A 14,399-nucleotide genomic window follows, 5' to 3' on the forward strand; every position below is an offset into this window, starting at 1 on the left:
TGTCACGTTGGCCCTTTATCTAAACACTGACTCTAAGCAGCAAAGCAATTGGAGTTGGGGATGCTGCTGTCAGGCCCATACAGGAGGCTCATTCAAGGCCCAACAGTCGGGGCTTTGTGTGTGGGGCCTCAGGAAAATACATCAGCAAGAGTGAGAGGAAGCTGAGAATGGGGATCTTGTGGTTTATAATTGATACCATACGTGCTGAAAGTACGCCTGCATTGTGTAACTACCACTGGGAGCCTGTGCAGTCACCTTGATGTTGTGCTAACTGTGGCTGATTGATAGCCCTGTGAGCTGGGTATACACACATAAAATATATCAGAGGAAGCAGTGTGGACAAGAATCTATACTGAGTTTGTTGTGCAGGTTACTTGATCAGGAGCTTTCACTTTCTCCCTCTAACAAAAGTCTGCACAGTAATGACTCAGTTCCTCCAGTCTCCTAATCGTCCGAGGCCAGACATGCAACCCAAGACCCGCTTCTGGGTGATGTGGAACTCCTGGTGCATTGTCACCTTTGGGAATTGCCCGAGACATTTGTGGTGATCTCTACCACTGTATATATGTGTGTGCTTGCATGAGGGGATGTATGACAGTACCTGTATTACGGGTTTGCTGGTAAGCCCCTGCCGGCTAGCTCCGCCCTCAGGGAGCTGTATAAATATTCATAAGTTTCCCTGAGATGCCATTCTACAGCTGCCGCCGGAGGAATAGCATCTCACTGTAATAAAGCCTCTGTTGTACCTTATCGAGTCTTTTGTGTGCAATTGTTAGTGCCACAACATTTAAACTTCTAATGCATAAATTACCTGCTCCCTGGGACCCTCCTCAAATATCTCCGACGACTTTGGACCTTTCGGATATACGTACCAGAATAGTTACCCAGTGGGTGTCAGATTGAAGCTGAGTGTAACCCCTGGGTAATTACACAACAGGCTGTGTCCCCCCCCCCCCCAACTTCCAAACTCCCCCCCAGCAACAATTCACTTTGATCTCCCCACTGGCCCTGACCTGACCCAACTACTCCCCCCCACCCCCTTCGCACTCCCCTCTATCCAATTACATCATGACCTCCCACCTCACTGCCAACTAAGTCCCCAACCTGACCTGACTATGCCCCCTGATCACGCTACCTACTCTGACCAGCTCCCGCCTGACCTGACAACCCCTGGCACCACTTCACCCACTGTACCCACCTACCAATTCATCCAGCTGCCACCTCACCCACTTGCCACCTCACATATCTGTCACCATGCCCACCTACCACCTAACCCACCATATTCATTTACCTTACCCACCTTACCACCCTCCCCATTCACCAAAATTCACACTGGACCTTTAAACGTACAATACGGCAGCTAGCATTCTAAAATTAGGGAGGATTTTGTCTTCACCCCTGCCCCTCTCAACACTACAGTGCTGCACCGGTGCACTTGGAGGGACACTGCTCTCCACACTTCTGGTAAAACCAGGATAGGAAAACCGAGCAAAAAGTATGGAGTAGTGTTGAGGAAGGGTCTAGTTCGAGTGGAGCATCAACCTGACGATGATTGCCACTCCTCAGGTGATTCAAGCCAAATATTTTGGTAAAAATTGGTGCTCATCAGGGGCGGAATTCTCCGACCCCCCCCCGCAGGTCGGGGAATCGCCCGGGGCCGGGGTAAATCCCGCCCCTGCCGTGGCCGGAATTCTCCACCACCCGGGCATCGGCGGGAGTGGGAATCCCGCCGTGCCGATCGGCGTGCCCCCCCCCGGCGATTCTCTGGCCCGCCATGGGCCAAAGTCCCGCCACTGACAGGCCAATCCCGCCGATGTGGTTTAAACCACCTCTGTGCCGGCGGGAGCAGGCGGCTGGAGCGGGGCCGGGGTGCTAGGGGGGGCGCGGAGCGATCAGACCCCGGGGGGGTACCCCTATGGTGGCCTGGCCCGTGATCGGGGCCCACCGATTGGCGGACGGGCCAGTGCCGTGGGGGCACTCTTTTTCTTCTGCCGCGGATGCGCCGTGCGTCAGCGGCCGCTGACGTCACCACCAGCGCACGCGTGGTGGAGGGGGTCTCTTCCACCTCCACCATGGTGGAGACCGTGGTGGCCAGTTTTGGTGCCATCGGCGGAGCGGAAGCCACTCCGGCGCGGGCCTAGCCCCTAAAGGTGCGGAGAATTCCGCACCTTTGGGGAGGCCTGACGCCGGAGTGGTTATGCGCCACTCCGATACGCCGGGACCCCCCACCCCACCGGGTAGGGGAGAATTTCGCCCTAGGTATGGGATGTTAATACAAGGATTAGGACAGATGATCCTGTCACATTTTTCCCAGCGTAAGTATACCTCACGTACACTCAGGTGAAATGAAGCACAGCTAGTCTGCAGATTCATGCACACTCAGTTCAAACAGGGCACCAGGAAATGCAGGGCAGACTTCTGCTGCAAAAGAATGTCTGATCCCAATTTTAACAGAGTATCACACCTACTTCTCCTTCCTCCAATTTCAACCTTTCTACTTTACGTATTAACGTACAAATTAGGAGCAAGGGTAGGCCACTCAGCCTCTTACGCCTGCCCTGCCATTCAATAAGATCATGACTGATCTGATTGTACCCTCAACCCCACATTCCTGCCTATCTTAATAACCCTTCACCCCTTTGTTAATCAGGAATCTATCGAGGTTTGCCTTAAACATATTCAAAGATTATGATTCCAATGCCTTTTGAGGGATAGAGTTCCAGAGACTCCCGACCCTCAGAGAGAAAATAATTCTCCTCATCTCCGTCTTAAATGAGTGACCCCTTATTTCTAGTCAGTGACCCCTCGTTCAAGATTCTCCAACAAGAGGAAACACCCTCTCCGCATCCACGCTGTCGATACCCCTCAGGATCTTAAAGGTCTCGATCAAGTCGCCTCTTATTCTTCCAAACTATAGTGTATACAAATCCAACCTCTCCAACCTTTCCTCATAAGGTAACCTCCAATTCCTGGTGTTGGTCGAGTGAACCTTCTACTTTCCATGCATGCTAACTTTGTGGCCTATCTAAACAACGGCTAAATGCAAAACAAAGCCATGGCTGTGATGAAGGCTTGATTTAGAATCAGCACTGAAATTACCCAACGTGATTCTGGTCTGAACAGTCACGTGAGAAGAAGTTTATTTTCATGCCAGCTTGATGGGATTGCAGATTGTAAGCTCCCCCCCACCCACAGGTAGATTTTTCTCCCCCAGATGGGGGTGGGTGTGGGGGAAGCAGACTGGTTGCTGGCTGTGAGGTGGGTTTATCCACAGCAACACCAGCCTACCCTTGCTGTTTAGCCTGGAGGAGAACTAAAATATAGGAAAACCCAATTTTGGGTTTCTCTTTCGTTGAAACCGTGCAAACCATGCATGGGTAGTTAAAATGTGTAAGCGTTCATTCTACTGGGCTATTATCCCTCACACTCACCACAATATTGATTAGAGGGAAGCTGGATAGGTAGATGAGGAGAATAGAAGGGTTTGCTGTTAGTTGGATGAAGGAGGGTGAGAGGTGGCTCATGTGGAACATTAAAACAAACAGACTAATTGGGCCAAATGTCTGGCATCTGTCCTATAAAGTTACTTCTTCACGAAACCAAATTTGATAATTTATTGCAGTTTTGTCACTACAAACGGATTACTTCAGAACACATGGAAAGACATTTGTCGTACTACCTAGAAAGGAAAATGGGGAAATAAGAAGACTGATCTGAACTAGTCTTTAAAATGGAAGACGAGTAAAATGGGGACATAGGAATACTGGTCTGGACTGTTTTGTCCTTCTGGTTACTGAACAACTGGAAGTGAAACCAAATGGAGATAATAGCGGAGTGTGATTTCAGCTTCTGAGAATTCAATATTGCATTTCTGAATAGTGCAGTGAGTCTACATGACTCCAGGTACGCAGGAGCATGAATGGCAGGTACCGAGATTGACCAGCAGTCGTTGACAAACATCTGCACAAACAAAGCCATTCTAAATTTTAGTCTGTGGTGATGTCACACAATGGCATTGTATTGGTTTTGTGGCCTGGGTTCACCGATATAAACTGCCGAACCACCCCCATCTTGAACCCACTCCAATAGGAAAGCACTCGTCCGTGATGCTGTGCTAAATATCTACTACTGTTTTGTTCATCATTGTACTTAAAAATACAACTGCTGAAGTCGAATAAACCTGACTCGTTTTAACATTAAATTATTATCTCTGTGCCAAATAGACGCCGGTTCGGAAGCTGCTTCAACTTGTTGCACATGTGAGAAATTATCTGCCTGTTAAGCATTATTTCACCGTGAATTGTGCAATTTTATTAAAACCTTTTACTGGTGCCATTTTTAAAAAAGTAAATGTTTCGATGTAATGACGAGTGCGACAAATTGGATGATGGGCCCAGATTTTCTAGATCCCTCAACATCAGTTCAACCCTTTTCAAGCCCTCTGACTGAACCCCTGACTCGAAACATACCATCCTGTGTCAGTGGTTTATGCAGGATTGGAGTGAATGCAAAGGAGAGTGATGTGCTGGGGGCTCATTTCTCAATTTACTTACTGAAGAGTCGCCATTGCAGTCTGTTCCTCACCTTGGCGTCTGGCCCTTGACATTTTTTCCATTGAACAGATCAACTTTCACCCAACAATGTCTGAGAGAACAAAGCAAAACAACCAGAGGATGGTTGAAGAAAGAAAAATGTTTAATTCCTTTTGTTTGAAATTTTTAATAAAAGTTGAAGTAAAAAAATATTTTACAAAAAAAAAATGATTGTATATGGAAAGCAGGTGGGACACAGTGTGCGGGGAGTCAGGAGTCCAGTGTGCTGGCAGCTGCACAAACATGTTCTTCCCTGCCTGTTGGTCAAAGATGGTGAAATGGCAGGATTTTACCTAGTGTCTTACGTGGTATGTAAATACATCAAAAGTACTCAAGAAGCTAAAACTATGTTTGCAAGCTGCCGCAGAATGCTAATACACTTGTGCTGTGGCTGCTGACTACCTCACTGTAGACTCCAATCTCTGTGCTCCAGTGTTCTCTTAACACAATTAACTTTATAAACTAAACTGGCCCTTTCTACGTCAATCAACTCTGGTCCCCAGGCCCTACTTTCCAGGACCTATCTTCCCCCACTTCCAAATTAGTTCAAGCATCATTTCCTGCCAAAGTTGGACCCTTCACTGCCATGATAGTTGATTGTTAAGCTTCCTGCTGCTGCTGCATTGACCGCCATGTTCCACAGGCAAAGTGCCTGAGTGAAACCGGCAGCAGTGGGTGCAGCACAGAACTAGTTATACACATTTCAATGAGGCACAAAAGCGGCATCTTTGGTCTTTTACCTCAGTCACATAGACATCAAGAGAACTGAAAAAGAATAAAATACAAAAGCCAGCAGTTCATTACTGAATAAAATAACTGAAAGGGAGAAGGAACTGAGGTTCTCCTATTTCGAGAAAGCTTTTCCTTATGCAAATTTATGGAAAAATATAACGTCACAAAAACTCGGATTCCACAGTTTGCCTTGTCACTAAAAATAGTGGAAGTACCAGAGGCTCTCTGTACCATTACTGATCATCATTTACAGGCAGTTGCAAGATCAAGGGAAAGCAGGCATTGCTTTTAGTCATCCGTCAAGGCAGTACCAATCCAACATTTAATGCATTAAGTCACATATGGTCATGTTCAACCATCAGGAAGGGACAAGGGAAGGTAAGAAACATAGTCTGAATATACAAAGTCAATCATTTTCATTTTGCTCCATGTTTGGTGGATAGGTTGGAGTTCTGAGCCACAGCAGTGGGTGTGCAGTTCCTTGGTTTTGCAAGAGATTTACAAGTGCCTTTCAGCCCTTCTTTTTGAGAGGGCGAACGTTAATGAGGTGAACGGGAGCAGGAAGCGTTTTCTGCTTATGACTCCTTAAAGGCCATCACCTGAGGCGGCAGCACAGCCGTTTTAGGATGCGAGTCCAGCGTTGCTTCCTTGCTGCGCTTCCTTGGTGGTTTTTTGATTGGTGTCCTTTTGGGCGTCTGGTCACCTGTTTCCTGTTTGGCCTGAGAACAGTTCATTCCATCCTGCTCGTGGTAGCTATAGCTTTGCCTGCTGTCCTCCAAAGTTGAACTCCTGTCGTTGCCTGCCATCATTTCCTGGTGTTCTGGAGAAGGATTTATCATTTTTTGAAGGCTAGTCGATGTTGGAATGACAGCTTTATTTAACTTTTGGTTATTTGCCCCGAAAGAGCGCTTTGCTTTCTGCGGTGGCGTGGGCTTTTCCCTCTGTTGCTGCGGTGAAATCAGCCCATTTTGCCTCATGTTAACCTCTGACTTAATCTGAGTCTTTTCTTTGAGTTGAGCCAACATGGTAGCTGTCTCGGAGGTCTGTTGAGGGTGAATGACCTCCGGCCTACCCTTCGCATGTGGCGGACTTCTTTGCGATTCTTTTCCTTCAGCCAACTTCCGATCATCCGGCAAAGTGGCAATTCTTTTCAAAGCATTTTGGACAGCACCATTGAGATTTTGCATCTGTTCAGGACCTGCTTTAGTTTTCTGCATTTTACTTCCGCAGCTCATGTCATTTGAAGTTTGCTCCCTTGCCTGGTTGAGGCCTTTGTCTTTGCGTCTCAGTTTTACCTCTGTGGAGCTCCTCTTCTCATCTGGCCGGCCATAAATCCAAGCAGAGGACTCACTCAGATTCCTCCTTCTGCTACCTGCTGTCCCATAATGGTTCTCCACCTGATTGGCCGCTTTATCCAGTGATGGTGATCTAGTGGCTGCTGAAGCGCTTGATTGACTGGTGTTGAACTTGCCATGAATCCAAGATAATTTGGGCTTAGTTGAAGGGTCAGGTGGGGGAGGCTTGGTCCTCTCAGATGAAAGGTGCTTGCCACTGGTGTTTGTGTTTTTGCTGCTGTTGGTGTTCACACTCACATCACTACCTTTGGATTGCTTGGACAGCCGAGCTACTTTTGCATACACAGCCCCGCTGGTGGAGCCTGAGCCGTTACTCGAGGCTTCGCTGTCTGATAATTTAAGTAACAGCGTGTCATTGGGGTCACCTTTCAGGCATGTGTACTCCCCGGCATCCTCTTCATTGATTGGAGGAGCTAACCTTTCCGTCAGGTTCGCCCTCTCCCGGACGCTGTTGTCCAGAATGCTCTCTGTAAAACCAAACCTTAATATGAGAATGTTTGCACAGTCATCAACACCGTACTGTAGAATGCAGTCACTACACACCAAAACAGATAAGAAGCATAATTACTGCCAGCAATGCAGGTCAGCAAATAGGGAAGAAAGCTACTGAATAATGACTAGCAATCTTCAAACACTCCTGACCCCCATAAAATGCTTCTCGAAATTCCTCACTTTGCAAAGGGAATGGGAAAGGTAAGTCTTTACCTCCATCTGGGATTCTCCGGCCATTGCGATTCTCTTCTCCCGCTGGCAGCACACCCCTGCCAGCGGCGTGGCGGGGGTGGCTTCAATGGGAAATCCCATTGACAAGCGGCAAGAAAAGAGAATCCCACCACCAGCGAATGGCACCCGCCAAGAAACACGGGGCCGGATTCTCCGCAGCCCTGCGCCAAAATCGCATTTAGCGTGGGGGCGGAGAATCAACTTTCCCGACGGAATCGGGCCCGGCACCGCTCCGGTGATTCTCCCGGCTCCGAATATCCGCATGTCCGCGAATTAAGCCGCACGGCTGGGGGGCCATCGCTAGAGGCCCACCCAGCGATATTCCGCTCCCAATCGGCCGAGTTCCCGATGGCATGGAACTAGCATGGTATGGCCGTTCTGGCGTCTCGCATGGCGGGGGTCCACGGCCACCCCGGTGGGGGGCAGGGGTATCGGGCACCAGGGGTGCCTTATGGGTGCCGGGGCACAGATTGGGCCGGTCCAATGCAGGGGCATACGGCCGATCGGGGAGACCTACATTACAGAGCTGCCTCCGCGGTCCAAGTCCCTCATGGCACTCGGTGCGGCCGCTGGAGGCCGCCGATGTGCGTATGCGCGGACTCGGAACCAGAAATGCGGGGGCCCGTATCCGCAGCCGAAGCTGCGTGAAGCACCCCTGGTCCCTGCTATCGACCTGAAGGTAAGGTTTTTTTTTCAGGAAACCCAGGAGACAACGCCTGCGTTTTTACGCCGGCGTGAGGACATAGCCCCATTTTGGGAGAATACAGCCCACGGTTCTGGGGGACCGGAGAATCGAGCTCCTGATCAGACAGAAGCATCGCTATCATCCATTCAGTTGGCACCAAGACTACCTATTTACCGCTCAGTTTGTAACAGGGACCCCTACTCTGAATGTAAATGGCAAAACGCAACCCTTATTTTCCATGATAGGTAAAAATGACCACCTACTCTTAGCTCAATTGTTAATAAAGATCTTTGCTGTCCCAATTGGGGATGAGGTGGGAGAACATTTAAAGGATTGTGATCGTGATACCATAAGGTTTTGATTGGCTATAAAAAACAACAAATAGATGCAATCCAAAATAAGAATCATTAAATGGGGGAAATCCAAGCTCAATGTGCAATGGATCTGGGCCTGATAAATTGGAATCAAAGGTTGACAGGCAAAATGACAATGGTCCAAATATATGCAGGTTAGTTGAATTGGCCATGCTAAATTGCCCGTTAGGTTGGGTTACTGGGTTATGGGGTTAGGGTCGGGCGTGGGCCTAGATAGGGTACTCTTTCTAAGGGTTGGTGCAGACTTAATGGGCCAAATGGCCGTCTACATTCGATGACTCTAAATGATTCCAAGATTCTAATTGAACAATGGGCTGCCTTTAAAGAGGAGACAGTTTGGGGACAGTCAAAGTGTATTCCCACAAGGGGAATGGCCGGGCCAACAAATACAGAGCATCCTGGATGAGAAAAGAGACAGAAATTAAGATGAAGTGGACAAATGTATTATGTCAGATGTCAAGTTGATAGTTCAATTGAGAATCAGGTTGAATATAGAAGTTCAGAAACAAATTGTTAAAGCAAATAAGAGAAGCAAAGAAAGAATACGAGAAGGGGCTGGCATAACATAGAAGGAAATCCAAAAGTCTTCCAGAAGTATATAAATAGCAAAAAAGGTGGAACGAGCAGAAATGGCAGGGTTGGTGGACGAGATACTGCTGGTGGACAGGAGGTATTGGCAGAACCTTCAAATGGAGTTCTGACTGGTGTTCACGGGGAAAGCAGTAGGGCAGTTACAGAGGGCCAGAGGGGCAGTGTATTAGTACGGGGAGAATCAGAGAATTTACAGTACAGAAGGAGGCCATTCGGCCCATCAAGTCTGCACCGGCCCTTGGCACCTTAGAGCACACTAATTAAGCCCACACCTCCACCATATCCCCATAACCCAGTAACCCCATCCAACCTTTTTTTGGACACTAAGGGCAATTTAGCACGGCCAATCGACCAAACCTGCACATCTTTGGATGTGAGAGGAAACCGGAACACCCGGAGAAAGCCCACACAGGCGCGGGGAGAACATGCAGACTCCGCGCAGACATGGACCCAAGCTGGGAATCGAACAGGGGACCCTGCAGCTGTGAAGCAACAGTGCAAACCACTGTGCTACCATGCCGCCTAGTAGGTTAGTAGGATGTTGGCCACCAACTCAGGAAGCAGGAGGCGGCAAGGGAGATTGGAAGGGTGAAGGGCAGGAGGGGTAGAGTGGTACTGGACCCGGTGGGGGTGAACGGCATATTTAAGGAGTTTTACAGGAAGCTTTATGAATCGGAGCCACCGACTGGTTTCCCAAGGTGGAAGAGGTTCTGGTAGAGAGATTGGGAACACCCATTGGACTGGTGGAGGTGATAGAGAGTATGGGGGCAATGCAGGCAGGGAAGGCCCTGGCTCAGATGGCTTCCCGGTAGATTTTTATAAAAGGTTTTTGGGAGACTGTGGCCCCTGCTGGTAAGGACATTTAATGAGGTGAGGGGGAAGGTGGGAGCACCCCCCCTCCCCTCAGGATAGCGACCGGGAGCAGTGTGGGTCCTACCACCCGATATTACTGCTGAATGTAGACGCCAAATTGTTGGCAAAGATCTTGGCCTTGCAGATTGACGACTGTGTGCCGGCGGTGATAGGGGAAGACCAGATGGGGTTTGTAAAGGACAGGCATCTGTCGGCTAACATTAGGCGTCTGTTGAACATTAAAATGATGCCCTCGGAGGGACGGAATGTGGAGGTGGCGGTCGCTATGGATGCAGAGAAGGCCTATGATCGGGTAGAATGGGAATATTTGTAGGAGGTATTGGAGTGGTTCAGGTTCGGGCAGGCGTTTGTGGATGGGTCCGGTTGTTGTATCGGGCGCCGGCAGCAAGTGTGAGGATGAACTGGGTGAATTTGGGGTACTTTAAGGCTGCATTGTGGGACAAGGCAGGGATGCCCACTCTCCCTGTAGCTCTTTGCCTTGGCAATAGAGCCACTGGCAATGACACTTGGAGCATTAAGGGGTTGGAAAGGGATAGTGCGGTGGGGGGTGGGGGGGGGGGGTGGGGGGGGGGGGTTGTAGAGCATAGCGTCTCACTATATGGGGACAATCTGTTGCTTTACATATCGGACCCATTAGAAAGTATTGGAGGAATCATGGGCAATTTGGTGGAATTTGGCTGGTTCTCTGGTGTAAATGAAACATGGGGAAGAGTGAGGTCTTTCCGATCCAGGCGAGGGAGCAGGAGAGGAGATTGGGCAAGTTGCCGTTTAAGATAGTGGAGGCGAGTTTCAGGTCGCTGGGCATCCAGGTGGTATGGGGATGGGGGCAGCATGGTAGCATTGTGGATAGCACAATTGCTTCACAGCTCCAGGGTCCCAGGTTCGATTCCGGCTTGGGTCACTGTCTGTGCGGAGTCTGCACATCCGCCCGGGTGCTCCGGTTTCCTCCCACTGTCCAAAAATGTGCAGGTTAGGTGGATTGGCCATGATAAATTGCCCTTAGTGTCCAAAATTGCCCTTAGTGTTGGGTGGGGTTACTGGGTTATGAGGATAGGGTGGAGGTGTGGGCTTGGGTAGGGTGCTCTTTCCAGGAGCCGGTGCAGACTCGATGGGCCAAATGGCCTCCTTCTGTACTGTAAATTCTATGAAATAAACTGAATCTGGTGCGTTTGGTGGAGCAGATGAAGGGAGATTTTAAGAGGTGGGACATGCTCCTGTTGTCATTGGCAGGGCAACGAAACAAGCAGGACCATGAAAATGACAGTGCTCCCGATGTTTCTATTTGTGTTCCAGAACCTTACGATTTTTATTCCAAAGGCCTTCTTTAGGAAGATTAATGCATTGGTCTCGGGGTTTGTGCGGGCGGGAAAACCCCACGAGTAAAGAAGGTGCTGCTGGAGCGGGGACCAGGGGGGGTGGGGGGGAGAAGGGGATGGTGAACTGGCCTTGCCAAATTTGATGAACTACTACTGGGCAGCAAATATAGCCATGGTCAGAAAGTGGGTAAAAAGGGAAGAGTCGGTGTTGGAGCGGATGGAGGTAGTCTCTTGTAAGGACACTAGTTTAGAAGCATTGTTGAAGATGCCTCTGCCATTCTCGCCAGCCAGGTACCCCACAAGTCTGGTAGTGGTGGCAGCCCTGAGGGTGGAAGATGCCTCGGTTTGGGCTCCGATTTGCGGGAAGGTGGTGTGAAAACAAGGGTTGGTATGGGCAGGGTGTGGAGATTTACAAAGAATTAATGGTATGGGAGGGCGCCCATATAAAAGTTAAGCGGAAGTGGGGAGCAGAGCTGGGGAGGGTGTTGGAGGCTGGGTTATGGGAGGAGGCTCTGGGGAGGGTGACTGCATCCTCTTGGTGTGCTAGGCTTAGCCTCATTCAATTTAAAGTAGTCCACAGGGTGGCTAGGGTGAGCAGGTATTTTGAGGGGGTGGAGGATAGGTGTGGGCGGTGCATGGTGGGGCTCACAAACCATGCCCACTTGTCCGAAGCTGGAGGCGTTTTGGAGGGGATTCACTGACGTAATGTTTGAGGTGCTGAGGGTGAAGGTGGTCCCTTTGCCTCTCTGGTAGTCCAGAGATGGATCCTGTTGGATTGAAGGGATGTGAGACCGCTGAAACCAGGGGTGTGGGTTAGTGACCTCACGGAATTCCTTAGATTGGAAAAAAATCAAGTCCACCTTGTGAGGGACTGTGGAGGGGTTTGCCCTGAGATGGAAACCGTTTGTCAACTTCTTCAAGGATAGTTAAGACGTCAGCAGGGGCAGGGGGGGGCACTTTGGAGTTTAAAAAAAGGAGGCAGAACGGGTGGAGGGTAACGGCAGGGAGGAGGGGCACGGGGGTATTAGTTATTTATTTGTTGTGTAATTTCTTGTTTGTTCTCCTTTTGGTTTTGGTTGTGTTTGATATATATATATATATCTTATATATAAATGCCTCAATAAAACATTTTTAAAAAACGGTAAAAAGGTAGTAAGAGGAATGTTCAATTTGGGAGCAAAAAGAGGATTTACACATGGAGGCATGAAGCATGGCTTTGGTATTAAGTTTGTATCTGACAAATTTGCATCTGTATTTACTCAGGGAAAATATGCTGCCCAGTTCATAGTGAATTAGGAGGTAATTATACAGATAAATAGATACATGGAAGATAGGAGCAGGAGGAAGCCTTTTAGCATCTACTACTTCCTGTGGTAATGAATTCCACAGGCTCACCACTCTTTGGGTGAAGAAATGTCTCCTCATCTCTGTCCGATATAGTTTACCCTGAATCCTCAAACTAATGACCCCCTGGTTCTGGACACACTCCCCATCAGGAACATCTTCCCTACATCTAACCTGACTAGTAAGTCTCTATGAGATCCCCACTCATTCTTCTGAACTACAGCGAGAACTATCCCAACCTAGTCAATCTCTCTTCATATGACAGTCCCGCCATCCCTGGAATCAGTCTGGGAAACCTGAATTCAGGCACATGAGGGGTTTTAAATTTATAAAGAGGAGGTACTGGTTAAACTGTCTGTACTTGAAATTGATAAGGCACCTGGAGCACATGAGATGCATCCAGGGATACTGAAAGAAGTGAGAGTTGAAATTGTGGAGGCACTGACCATAATTTTTCAAGCTCTCTTAGACTCATGGGTGGTGCCAAAGGACTGGAGAACTGCAAATGTTATACCTTGGTCAGAAAGGTGTGAGGGTAAGCCCAACAACTATAGACCGCAATCAGTTTAACCTCAGTAATGAGGAAACATTTACAAACAATAATTTAAAACAAAATGATAGTCACTTGGGCAAATGTGGGTTAATTAAGAAAAGACAAAGAGCGTGATCTACCTGCTGCATTCGGGTGCAATGCAGTCGGTAAATGGCAGGAGAGGCCATTCCCGGGCTTCCCAACAGTCGTTGCGCTTCACGAGAGCCAGAGCGGGACCCAGTTTCACAGCTAAGTGAGTTGAAGAACCCACTTATCTGTGCTGACCTCGAATCTAACTGGCTCCCGGCATCTTCCGACCGCCCCAGGGAGAACCCAGCCGGGCACTGATTAGTAGTGATCCATGCAAATGTGGACCAAATGGAATGGCACCTGGAGGGTCTCCTAGATCATTAAAGGCCCCTGGATGGTCAGGGAGAGGGCAGGGTGGCACCTTGGCTCACCCCTTGACACCCGGGCACTTTGGCACTACCAGGCTGACACCTTGACTCTGCCACCCTGGCACTGCCAAGGTGCCCATGTGGCACTGCCAGTTTGGCAGGAACACTGCCAGGGTGCCAAGGTGGCACTACCAAGGGTTAAGGCCTGAGGAGGGCCTTGGCCATGAGGAGGGATGAGGAGGGGTATGAAGGGTGGTGAGGGGTGAAGGGAGGGTATGGACGGGCCTCCAGAATGATGGGGAGGTGAAGGGAGTGGGTCTGAAAGAGGGTATGGGAAGGCCTGATAAGGGGCGGGGCCCTAGCGACCCCATTTCAGGGTGTCCTCACTTGGGGGGGGTATGGGATAGAGGTGATATCGCCCATGGATGGAGGGGTGCAACCTCAGGTATGTTTAAGAAACTATCTGCGGAAGGTTAAAAGACTGTCCGGGTGCCTTTTAAATATGACACCAGGGCCTTCAACAGCATTAGGTAATGGCGGGGTGGGTAATTTTTTGGTTCGGCCTCAACTGGGTCCAGTGCTAAAGAACCACACTTTAGCAATGGTGTGGAAATATGAGAGTGGGTGCAGGTAAGATTCACGAGAATTGTTCTGGGGATGAGCAACTTCAGTAACGTGGATAGACAGGAGAGGATAGGTCTGTTCTCCTTGGAGAAGAGACGGTTAAAAGGGGATTTGATAGAGGTACCCAAAATGATGTGGGGTCTGGACAGAGTAGATGAAGAGAAATGGTTCCCATTGGTGGAAGGGTTAAAAACAGATTAAAGGTAATTTACAGAAGAAGCAAAGACAACATGAGGAAACACTGTTTCACATAGCGAGTG

At 49.1% G+C, this 14,399-nt stretch overlaps 1 protein-coding gene across 1 annotated transcript in view; it reads right to left on the minus strand.

Annotated features, from left to right (window-relative positions):
• Positions 1-4,674: 4,674 nt before the first annotated feature.
• Positions 4,675-14,399, minus strand: part of scarf2 (scavenger receptor class F, member 2) — a 132,500-nt gene continuing 122,775 nt past the window's right edge. Inside the window, exon 11 of the mRNA XM_038781342.1 lies at positions 4,675-7,146. Within this exon, the coding sequence (XP_038637270.1) occupies positions 5,900-7,146 (1,247 nt within the window). The 3' untranslated portion in view covers positions 4,675-5,899. The remainder of the gene's footprint in view (positions 7,147-14,399) is intronic.

Source organism: Scyliorhinus canicula, chromosome 1, assembly GCF_902713615.1.
Source record: "Scyliorhinus canicula chromosome 1, sScyCan1.1, whole genome shotgun sequence".
NCBI lineage: Eukaryota > Metazoa > Chordata > Chondrichthyes > Carcharhiniformes > Scyliorhinidae > Scyliorhinus > Scyliorhinus canicula.